This window comes from Littorina saxatilis, linkage group LG12 (genome assembly GCF_037325665.1).
Source record: "Littorina saxatilis isolate snail1 linkage group LG12, US_GU_Lsax_2.0, whole genome shotgun sequence".
NCBI lineage: Eukaryota > Metazoa > Mollusca > Gastropoda > Littorinimorpha > Littorinidae > Littorina > Littorina saxatilis.
In genome coordinates this window covers 22,146,811-22,159,198 of record NC_090256.1, presented here as the reverse complement: position 1 = coordinate 22,159,198, position 12,388 = coordinate 22,146,811, and the positions used below count along the sequence as shown (strand labels likewise).

General features: G+C 44.8%; 1 protein-coding gene across 1 annotated transcript; it reads right to left on the bottom strand.

The window, feature by feature from the left end:
• Positions 1–5,644: 5,644 nt before the first annotated feature.
• On the bottom strand, positions 5,645–11,788 carry LOC138981516 (uncharacterized; the record flags this gene model as incomplete). Its single annotated transcript, XM_070354461.1, is given in 3 exon segments — positions 5,645–7,319; positions 8,073–8,840; positions 10,881–11,788. Coding segments are annotated over 3 exon segments (2,523 nt in total). The 3' UTR covers positions 5,645–6,419.
• Between the last annotated feature and the right edge of the window lie 600 nt (positions 11,789–12,388).

The following is a 12,388-nucleotide window of genomic DNA, read 5'->3' as shown; positions in this document are numbered from 1 at the left end:
GTCCAGAAAGAAAGAATAGTACATTTAAAAAGGATTGTGTTTTATGCAGGCCTTAAATCGTTTGTCTTGTTGTTATCTCTATATTCAGTCTTTAGTTTTCAGAAAATTGCATATCCATTGACTTAAGGTAGGCCTAAACGAGTACATAAGACTAAGGGAGTTAGCTCTGTCCAGGAAGAGTAGTACCTTTAAAAGGGATTGTGCTCTACGTAGGCCTTAATTCGTTAGTCCTGTCGTGATCTCACTATCCAGTCTTCAGAAATGTACATGTCCATTGACTTAAAGGTAAACACGTACCTACGAATAAAGTGAATTTGCTATGTCCGGGAAGGATAGTACTTTTAAAAGGGTTTATGCTTTATGTAGGCCTTAATTCGTTTGTTCTGTAGTGATCTCACTATCCAGTCTTCAGTCTCCAGAGAGTTACATGTCCATTGACTTAAAGGTAAACACGTACCTACGACTAAAGTGAATTCGCTCTGTCCAGGAAGAATAGTACCTTTAAAAGAATCAATGCTTTATGTAGGCCTTAATTCGTTGGTCCTGTGGTGATCTCACTATCCAGTCTTAAGTCTTCAGAAAGTTGCATGTCCTTTTGACTTAAAGGTGAACAAGTAAGAACAAAGCTTACATTCGACTAAAGTAAATTCGCTCTGTCCAGGAAGGACTGCACCTTTAAAAATGATAGTACGTCAGGTAAGCCTTAACGCGTCATTAAGCCCTGCAGAGATCTCACTACCCAGTCTTCAGTCCGCGTCAGAAAGTTACATGTCTACTGACTTAAAGCAGAACATGTACATAAGACTAATTTGAATTCGCTTTGTTCAGGGAGGACAGCACCTATTATATTAAAAGGATAGCGCGTTTACTCGTTACCCCCGTGGTAATGTTACTATCCAGTCTTCTGTCTTCAGAAAGTGACACGTCCACTGCTTTGTCCAAGATGTCGGGTCATTTTTGAAGCCTGTTAGTCATTCCTAACCATTCCCAGTCCCAACTGATGTTTTTGTGTTAGGCCTACTCGTTTCATTCAATGAGCATATCCTTCAAATAAAACCCATTAGTTCTTAAATGAATACCTTCCTCGAGGGCCCCAAAGGGGGGGTATCATCACGATCACGGGAAGGGAAATTTTAGCTTTCACGATCACAGTTACCTTGATTTTTGTTTTCACGATCACGAACACCAGTGGCAAATCACGGTCACGGTAAAAGTTGCATGTACAGAAAGCACGTGTCAAAGTAAACACAACCACACAGTAATTTGCTCCTCTGGATCTATTGTTTATTCAACACAAAGTGAGAACTGTTGCACTTTCTTATTATTATTTTTTTAATTCTCTTTCATACACACATAGAAATACATAATATCATGATTTGTAATCAGTAACAAGAATGTTGTTTTCATTGTTCTCTCTCTCTCTCTCTCTCTCTCTCTCTCTCTCTCTCTCTCTCTCTCTCTCTCTCTCTCTCTCTCTCTCTCTCTCTCTCTCTCTCTCCACTCATACACATTCAACTCCCACACCCTCACTCACACACATGAATATATACTTGCACAATTTCACATTTCCAGAGCTAAATCTTGTAAACCTATTTTCTCAAAAACTATTGGGTGGATTGAAATTAAAGTACATGTATATGATGGGTTCTTTATTTTCAACTTTGCCATACAATTTGAGGTACACCATCGCCTGGTTTCATGGCCTTGAAAAACAAACAGGAATGCTACAGGCCAAAAATGGTTTTACCCGAAAGAAGCGCGCAGTGCCAGTGGCGAAAAAAACGGTTAAAATCTGTGCAATCTGGTGCATTCTGGACATCATTTTCAGGGCTGTAATAGTGTTGTGATCTTGTTAAAAATCCCATCTTAGCCTCCCCCCACCACCATTCAACACACCTCCAAACTGGTGAAAACAACACTACTGTGCGCTGGCTTCATTCAGACCGGCGCCCGGTCGCGTTGCGTGATATTCACACGGATCGTTTTTGCGGAAATTTTTCAACTTCACCGGAATAAATTTGACTTTAACGGATTTTGAAAACGGCTTTATCGAATTTCCGGCAATTACCGGAAAAGTAGCATGCCTGACAAAATCCCCAACGATTATGACTTTGATCGTCTTTGACATGAGGATCAAGTGACCCAAACTGGCACATCTCCCCGCCATTGTTTCTGAATTTAACCCATTGTTGATATTAAAGTTTACAGGCGCTAAAATAAATCCAAGCTTAATGCAAAGAAGCGACAATTAGAATCTATGAGTGACAGCCGGACGTGGCAATGTCGACAATGTCAATGATCTCACTCAAAGTCAAACTCAAAGATCTTGAACAAATTTCAAGATCTTTGCCTACATTCAGAACAGTCATAGAGCAACATAGATCAACATACCTTGATATTTCGTCTTCGGAAAGACCGACCCGTAGAAGGAAGGCATTCTCGCCGCCTGCTTTGGTCTGGCTTGAATCCACAAAATATAACAGAAGTTCGATGACAGTACCGCTGCACGCCATTTTTGATCTTCGAATTCGAATTTGACTGAATGCACTCAAAACTTTTGCACGAAGCCCTTCCATTGGATGAAGTTTGGCAGACTTTTGCAATTTGCCTTCTGATTGGATCTCTGTCAAAATCATATTTCTGAATGTGTTGTTGCTTCCCTTCAATCGAGATTGGCTCCTTGACGAATAAAGGATCATAGAGTGATACAGCTGTGAAAAATGTACGTTGAAAATAAAATGCTTTGCAATAATGCCCATCACGATCACGAAAACAAATGACGATCACGATCACGAGACTTGATTTTTTTGTCATCACGGATCACGGGCAAAGTCCCATCACGATCACAGAAATGGAAATTTCGGCAATCACGGTCACAGAAAGGTCAAAAAACGCCAATCACGATCACGATTTTAAACCCTTTGGGGCCCTCTTCCTCCGACCAAAAAAACACGTTCTTGCATCCTGAGGTAAAATTTGCCAGAAAACATCCAAAATGGTGTCTTAACTACAACAAATGTAACCCCAAGACTGTGAAGTCAACGGCAGTGTTACTTTTTTGCTGGCTGCGTTCGAGAGTGCAAGGTTCCACAGTGTGTTACTTCTTTTTGTGTTTAGAGTATATTAATCTTATGCAGAAGGATTCTGTCTTTAAATTAAGACTTTACCGACATAAAAAGCGTGTAAAACCACGCAGTGAGTCGGGGGAATTACTGGCTCAAAGATAGTGTTAGTATTCTTTTTCTTTTCTAAACTATAAACAATACATACATCATATTAACAAAGAATTAACACATGCACTCATACGCGTACGGAAACGCACACACAAACACACACACACACAAACACACACACACACACACACACACACACACACACACACACACACACACACACTCATATATATAGGCCCCTATATATATATATACACACATGCAGAGAGAAAAAAAGAAACCGAGAGAGAGACAGACAGAAATACACACAGACAGAAATACAGAGATAGACATATATTTCATAGACGTAGAGAAACTAAGCTAGGCAGTCAAACAGCTAGCCATTAGGACAGGGGCAGACGTAAGATAGACAGAGGAGGCAATCCATGCGGAGGCAAACAAACGCGCCCCCAAAAATAGAAAAAGTAAACACAAATCAACAGACAAAATGACCAGGCTCAAAGATGACATAACGGAGAAAAGCAGACAACGAACACACTGACAGAATACAAATTAATACAACAAAGAACACAAAATTCAAATAAGGCACACACAAATTAAAAAAAGACAAAAAAACACGGAAATATTTCTTTTATGTTCTTTTATTGCACTGTTTGGTTTTGTGCAAAACCGTTAGATGTCATTCGCTACCCGTGTCAACAAAATCGCACCCAGAATGCACTCGCTACCTCGTGGGCCTGTCTCTGTGTGTCGACAGTCAAACAACATGCACGCAAAACATACCTCACACGGCTATAGCTCTACCTCTGTTTGGCCAATAGCGGCAGCGCTTCGACCGTGCATCTAATTACTCTAATCCACCGCTAGGTGTACGTCTGCATATTGGGCGCCGAAGTTACACCTACATTACAAATACGTGTTTGTGCAGTGGCTGTCATCCATTTGCATATACCTGTGAACTTGCACGCGGCTTTAGTCATTTGCTTTTCGTGATTGTATTTTTTGTTTCTAGGGGGCAGGGGAGGTAACACTTATTCAGCTAGTCCCAGCTTTGTAATGAGTAGGAGGTGCAGCGGCTAGTAAAGAGCGCTTGAAACTATTGACTGCTATTTGAGGACAGAGATTTAAGGTCTTAGCCTCTTACCTTGCTCTATCCTCCCAGCTCCCCACAGTTTATTTGTCTGATCATTTCTGTATCAAAATCTAACCCCTTACCTAATAACTGAACAGAGACATTTTCGGCTTTAAATTAATACTAATAGTTGACAAAACTTGACATTATAGCAAATCCCCTTCTCTCTCTCTCTCTCTCTCTCTCTCTCTCTCTCTCTCTCTCTCTCTCTCTCTCACACACACACACACACACAAACACACACACACACACACACACACACAGACCGCACCCACCCAATTCCTCTGCACAGCCACAATAATTTATCATCACACACACGCTTTCACATTCACACGCTCTCGGATTTTTAGTTGACTACATGAATACTGAACAATATAATTAACATCATAATCATATCATAATCATACAGAACACACAGAGGATTTAAATAAACAATGACAATATTCGAAACAAAATCACAGTAATCATCAATCAATGAGCATTCCTCTTTGTCGACACACGTGACGAGATCTGAATTACTTAAATAATAAAGAAGGCGCACCTTGACGTTTTCACAAGATAATCATCTTAACAGAACAGGAAAATAGCATGCGGTCATTAGTCATTTAAGACATTACCGGTATGTCATGGGGGTCGCTACACCGTCTTCGCGAACACATTAAGTAAAGTTTGTGCTAGTGGTTTTTTTCGTTTTCTCTCGTTCTTCTCGTTTTTCGTTATATAGACAGTGAATGAAGCCCTGACCGACTTACAAAGTCGCTTGAGGAAAATAATTATTCGAGGCGGCGATTCAAGCGAAAGTTATTTTTGATTTTGATTTTTGATTAATGAAAGAATGTCACTCTTTTCTGTGTCTCTCGCTGTAAAAGCGTCAATGGATGAGTCTGTTTTTCCTTTCCAAAATTGGCAAGAAAGATTGGCTGAGAACGACAGTAGCCGGGGAGTGACCAGATTCACACTTTCGTAGCGAAATAGTTTTGCTGAAGTATCTCTGGCACCACCATCATTTGGGCCCGGGTCCTGTAAAAAGTTTAAACAGTGTTTAATCTTGTAAACACTAGGCCACACAATGTGGCTTAACTGGCGATGCGCACACCTCCCGTCACGAAACAGCCGAAGTCGGCTCCTGTGACGTATTCCCCACGACCTACGCCAAGTGGAGGGCCCCAAAGGGTTTAAAATCGTGATCGTGATTGGCGTTTTTTGACCTTTCTGTGACCGTGATTGCCGAAATTTCCATTTCTGTGATCGTGATGGGACTTTGCCCGTGATCCGTGATGACAAAAAAATCAAGTCTCGTGATCGTGATCGTCATTTGTTTTCGTGATCGTGACGGGCATTATTGCAAAGCATTTTATTTTCAACTTACATTTTTCACAGCTGTATCACTCTATGATCCTCTATTCGTCAAGGTGTTTGTGATCGTGAAAACAAAAATCAAGGTAACTGTGATCGTGAAAGCTAAAATTTCCCTTCCCGTGATCGTGATGATACCCCCCCTTTGGGGCCCTCCAAGTGGGGCATCCAGATCCAGATGGAGTCAGGATGCGTGTGTCAAGCGATGTACAGACACAGCATTGTCACGAATGGTGTTCTCTCTTCTCTGTGCAACATAATGTTCACTGCAACTTAGGATCTGCATATCATCCGCTTATACCAGTCGCCAGACACTTTCAGACTCAGAGACGCAGCACTGGCCGATCTGAAATTCTGTCTGTCTAACAGTGGCGCAGTGTTGCACAAGATCATCTATTTGATTGCCATCGCTCGTTCGTCTTCCTTTGAAGACGGAATGCGGCTGCAGTACTGCAGGGTAAAGAAACCGATGCAGTTGCCAGTCCAAGAACAGGTGAACGCCGACCGACATGGATAAAAACAAAAAAACAGGTCTTCCGTTATCTGGAACTGATTGTCATCAATTGTAATAATTTAAGGATAGATTTATGGCCGGTGACTGCCCAATATTTACCAATCTCTCAAACCTCAAAACCCACAAGTTTCATCCTATTCACAGTTTCAAATAGGAACAGAGGCCCAGGAGAGGCCGTTACGACCGCTTTGTATTGTGTTTTCTGTTCAACATTTTGAATTGACTGTCCTTGCTAGCAGGACCTTCAAGATTGTGTCGCGGATATGCTGTCCAAGAGGCCTGAAGGATGCAGAGACGCGGAGTTGGACTGGAAACTCCTGTGGGAGAAGGCGGTGGGGATGGTGGGGGCTCTGCTCGCGCTCAGATCGGGGGTGGCGGGGGGAGCGGTAGGCACGAGGGAGGAGGAAGAAGGAGCGAGAGGTACTGTGAGGTTGACGTAAGTCGGGTTAACGACACCCGTGGGTTGAACGTAACGACCGTCCTCGTGGTACACAGTTCTGGGCTGATTGTCTATAGCTTCAGGGTGAACTATAATGTTTTGGTAAAGTTCCTGCACGCCTGAAGAAACAGGAGAAGGCAACACTCTCCAGGGCTCTAAATAGCCAGCAGCCCAGTCCCCGTTGTGCTGAGGAAGACCCTGCACGTCCAGCACGTCTAAACGAGGGTAAAGACCAGGTCGCGGGATGCGCATCGTCTCTCCATTACCAACACTTGTGTTCTCACCGACATTGTTACTACCACTCCCACCGGTTTCTCCCACGAAAGCGAAGTTGCTGAAGGCGGGGATAAGCCCAGAACTTCCCTGCTTCTTTTTCCCGCCCTGGGATTTGGGGTCGGGTTGGGCGATGGTGGCGATGGCGCCGGTCTCCAGAGCCTCTCTCCTCCTGGCGATGGCCCTGGACGACCTCAAGTCCTTGCTGAGCGAGGTGAAGCCCGTGTAGAGCGGCAGGAGGCAGAGCGTGCCCAACATCACCATGACGAGGATGGCGTCCATGGCGAAGAGGACGACCAGCACGCCGGCCACCACGGCGAAGAGCGAGTAGCCCCACAGGTGGACCAGACTGGACCAGAAGGGGTTGGACTGCTTGAACTCCTCCTCCACGGCGCGCTGCGGCACCCACTTGGCGTTTACCACCAGGTTGGCCTACGATGAAAAACAATCAAATAAAATTAAGAGACTGTACACGGAGAAGATACGGGTAAAAGAAAGGTGAAGGTAGACCCATAACCATTTAGGTCGTAGAGGAGCGAGGTGTTGGAAATTTCAACTACTCTCGGGCCAACTTTATGAGGGCGGTGCCTATCTCCTCTCCCTTGCCTTCCCAGCCCTACTTAGTTACAGGTACCCATTTCCAGCTGGGTGGACTGGAGAGCGCTCGGACAAATCGGGAATCAGTAGTAACATTAATATTATAAGTCCTACGGTTTTTTGCCATTAAGGACTTGAGTGTTTGTCCGCTTTTGTATTCGCCCCGGATGGGGATCGAACCCACTACCCGCAGCGTGAGAGGTAAGCGCTCAAACCACTGTGCCACTCCGGATTTCAAGATACGGGTTCAGCACAGTAAAATATATGATACGCGTACGATAGAGGAGAATACATTAAGTACAGTTCAAAACATTTCAAGACAAGCCAAGACAAAGGCGTTCATCACACACACACACACACACACACACACACACACACACACACACACACATACACACACACACACACACACACACACACACACACACACACGCAACACTACCACCATCCTCGTCTCGATTCCCAGTCTATGTTTAAACACTTAATCAAAAATAGGGGAAGGGCCCCACACACACCTTCGCGCGCTCAATAACACACACACACGCCCCCCCCTCCCCCACGCACACACAAGACAAACGCAACACACACCTGCACAGCTCGAATAATCCGCACGCAGCCCACCAGGGCCTCGGGAGTGAACTGCACGAAGGACGCCAAGGTCTCCAGCAGCACGTACTTGTAGTTTCTACGGTTGCACGTGGCGAACTTGGGGAAGATGAGCACGAGGAACATGACGACGATGATGGAGGCCCAGCGGTAGAGGAGGTGGGTGCGGAAGTGGATGAGGATGTAGAAGAGCAGCATAGGCTTCATCATCATCTGCCGCATGGCCGAGTGGGCGACGTAGGAGGTGACGAAGTCCAGCTTGGACTCGGTGCGCAGCTTGGTGGGGTTGAACTTCTCCCCTTGGATCTTGCTCTGGATCCAGCGCATGGGCCTGCCGATGACGTTCTGCCAGAAGTACATGGACAGCAGGACCTCGCCCCGGTTCCAACGCCGCTCGCGGATGTTCCAGGTGACGTAGTTATAGCTGGGGGCCTCCAGGAGGAACACGGACCCGCAGTAGAGAGGCCGCAGCAGGGCGGCCTCGAACGTGTCGTGGCTGAGGACGTCCACGGGAACCCTCTCGATCAGGTTTTCCCGCGTGCCGATGACGTTGTCGATGTAGACGCGGTTGTTGATGAGGGCCTTGCCGAAGTAGGAGGACTGCGCGAAGAGCGCGGTCATGGCGTTGGTCATTGGCTCGTAGATCTCTTGCCGCATGGACTCGAGGTGCATGAACATTGTGTCGGTGTCCGTGCAGTGAAGCTTGATGGCAGGCTGCACGATGCCGCGGTCCGGGTTCGCTGCCGCCACCTGTTGTACACCGCGGTGAGAAAGCTGGTGTTAAGATCGATTCATTTTTTTTTCTTTCTTTTTTTTTATACTTGAAAAAAATATGGAACTAAATAAACACAAAAACCAATAGAGCTAAGTCACTTGAACGCTAGCAAGTTTATCTGTTTCGAATTTCAGGGAGAAAAAACCCTGATAACAATGAACATTCACCGCTAACAAACAAAAAGAAGCTTAAAAAAGCACACAAAAACGAATAAACTATTTCAACCCAGACGCACCATGTCTCTGACACTCCCAAGCAGTCCTCTATTGTCTAACGATACCTTGTGTTGTACGAATCTATAGTGATACAGACACACTTTCTTCAATCATTTGTGAAATTCGACATTGAGAAAAAAAAACGAACTGCAGAAGGACAGATGATTGATTGATTGAAGGACTGTGTGACTGACGTACTGGCTAACTGTCTAATTGCCTGAATGGCAGGCATATCGACTCAGTAAATGGTTGTCAGACTGACTGACTTTTGTTCTTGACTTTCTGACTGGCTGACTGACAGTGACTGACAAGTGATCGACTAGACACATGAGCGAATCACTGAGTTTCTAGCTCGCTGGTAAGCTTGACCGACCGATGGACAAACCCACTACTGGCTGAATGATTGACTTACTGAGCGACTGACAGAACATCCCAACGACTAACTGATTTATAGATTGTGCGAAGATGTGATTGACTGAATGACTAGCTGACTCGTGTACTGACCAGTCAAACTTCAGAACTGATTGATTGGCCGATTGACTTACTGATCCAACATATCAGTGGCTGAAACAGTTATTAATTTCACGCAGATATAACAGAACAGTAAGGAAGAAAGAAAGCTAGAAAGTTAGAAAGAATTACAGACACAGAATAATCCACAGACACTTCAGACGCACACAACACATTACTTTCATAAATATCCGTCCGGTAGTTTTTCTGGAATCGCTGTCCACACCCACACACATACACACATGTTGGGGAAGGGCTCCTAATATGGACCGGCTCCTAATACGGACCACCTCCTGTTCTGACAAACTAACGGCGCTAAAGTGCTCAAAAATGTCTTATTCGCTGTATTCACCCTCTCTGGATAACTTGCACATGTCGAAACAGTTGCAGAAACACAACTCTAAAAACCGTTAGGCTTTTTCTCTTTTTTTAACTTTTGGCAGCGTTCACACTAAATTTGCCGCCTAAAACGAACTCGTTTCTGTCCACAGCCAAAGCTTTTATCACACATAAATTGCTAAATATGACAGCTAAGACCGCATTTGTTACATTTTAGTAGTGTTGACCCCGAGTGTCTACTGCAAACAAATAAATAATAGCAAAATCTCAAAGTATGTGCGAGTCCCCTAATATGGACCACCTTCAACAAATCGAAGAAAATAAAAGCTAAAGGCTATTTTCATTAATTCATTAAAAAGCTTGCTGGAAATAACCTATAACTAGCCCTTGAGATTAAAAAAATATATAACAAAAAGTCTTCTTTTCGTGGAAGTTGATAATTTCACTTATTTTCACTCTGTTTTTGATAAGCTTCTTTAGTTTCTTGGTGTGCTTCAAATAAAGCTCTCATCAACCCGAAACAGATAAATCTAAATCATATTTGAATTAGTCTGACTTGTACACTAAGTTGTATCATGTTATTTTGAAGTATAGGGGGCTTTTTACAGTGATTCGTGAAGGCCTCTTCACTGGTCCATATTAGGCGCCCAGGCTCCTAATATGGACCATTTGTGATTTTTTCTGTATTTAATTTTTGCTGAATGTCTATCAAAGCTATTTCACTCTAATTAGGCCTAACGGTTAACCTAAAAGAGAAGGACTACCAAACACAAAATGAAACTTCTTCGCAAGAAAACAAGCTAGTTATCAGCATAAAACAAAAAGTGGTCCATATTAGGAGCCCTTCCCCTATACACGCACACACACACCACTACCCCCGTCAAGATTCCCCGTCTGTGTTAAAACATTGAGTCAAAATTGACTCTACGTAAAAAGAAACCAGACTCTTACCTGAAGCAGTTGAAAGACGGATCCCTTCACCACCCCGGTGTCGCCGTCCAAAACCAACGTGTAGTCGAAACGCCTGTTGTAGATATTGTCCACGTCAGGCGAAGAGTGAAAGAGCGGCTGACCGTAGGGTCTGGCCGAACGTCCATAGTACGCAGGGTCCGAGTAGCTGTAAGCAACAGCGTCTCCTTCAGACAAGAGCATCAAGTCCTGGTACTGCCCGCACTTCCGGAGGACTCGGCTAACCCGGTGCACCACCATGAACTCTCGCGCGAACTCGTCGCAAACCCCGTCCAGGTAGTCTCTAGCGAAGACGTCTCCGTGGATGTGCGAGTAGTGTCTCCACACGTGGTCGAGGCGGAGCGGGTCCACGCCGCTCAGGTCCCCGGAGGCGAAGTTGAGGCCTTCCCTGAAGAGCGTGTCGTAGATGACGGCCCGGTAGTTGTCCCGGACCTGCAGCTCGTACGCCTTGAGCTGCTCGTCGTTAGTAGCGCTCACCAGCACGGCGCTGAACTTCTCGCACATGTTGCCCATGTAGGCTTCGTACATCGTCTGCAGGCACTCGTCGATGTCGTCCTTGCTGAGAGCCAGTACGTTGTAGTTGAGAACCAGGGTGAGGTGGGTCGCCTCCGTCATGCTGTTCTGCCGGCGGTTGCCCCCGATGAGGAGTGTTGAGATGGTCTGCACGGGGAACTCCAGGACGGAGCCCTGGATGACGCCGAGGATGAGGACGACGAAGATGCCCTGCGCGATGTTGGTCTTGACCCAGTCGATGTTGCACACGTTGAGCACGAGGCAGCACAGGCCCAGGAACACCCAGGACGAGAAGTACAGGAACACTCTGCGCGCGCGGTTCATGGTTCTTCTTTTCTTTCTTTCTCTTGTTTGTGAACACTTTAGTGTTTGAGGAGGCAATTAGTTTTCACTTTGGTTTTAGACTGTTTCTCTGTTGTCTGTTTGGTTTCACAACTTCAGATATTCGTGTTTGTTTGTAGGTGATTTTTTGTTTTTGTTTTTGTGTGTGTGTGTGTGTGGTGGTTTTTTTTATTTTTTTTTTATCTCAAAATGTTCGAAAGTCACAGTGTCAAAATACACTGTCTTGCCCTGATATAATAAAACACCGAGAACAGTTTCTCACCTTCTTCAGACCGTCCGAAAATAAACTGCGACTGATTAATCACAGAAGGGCCGTTTTCTTCTTCCGCTGTTCTCGATCACCACACTTTCCAAAAGCTTTCGAAAAGTGCATGTGTTTATTCCAATATAAGGTCACAGAAGAAAGTGTTCATTCAATAACCACCACTCATAGACCGCGGTTATGAGAATTGTATGATGCGGTTTCCTCCCTTGTCAGACAGGACACTTTCTATCACTTTGAAGTCGCCTTGCGTGGAATGCACTTCCTCGACCGAAGTCTATATCGATTCAGTATTGATATGAATACAACACTTTGATTCAAAGTTTGGTGAGAGTCAAACCCACTGCTAATAAATAACTCTTTCTTTTCAAGC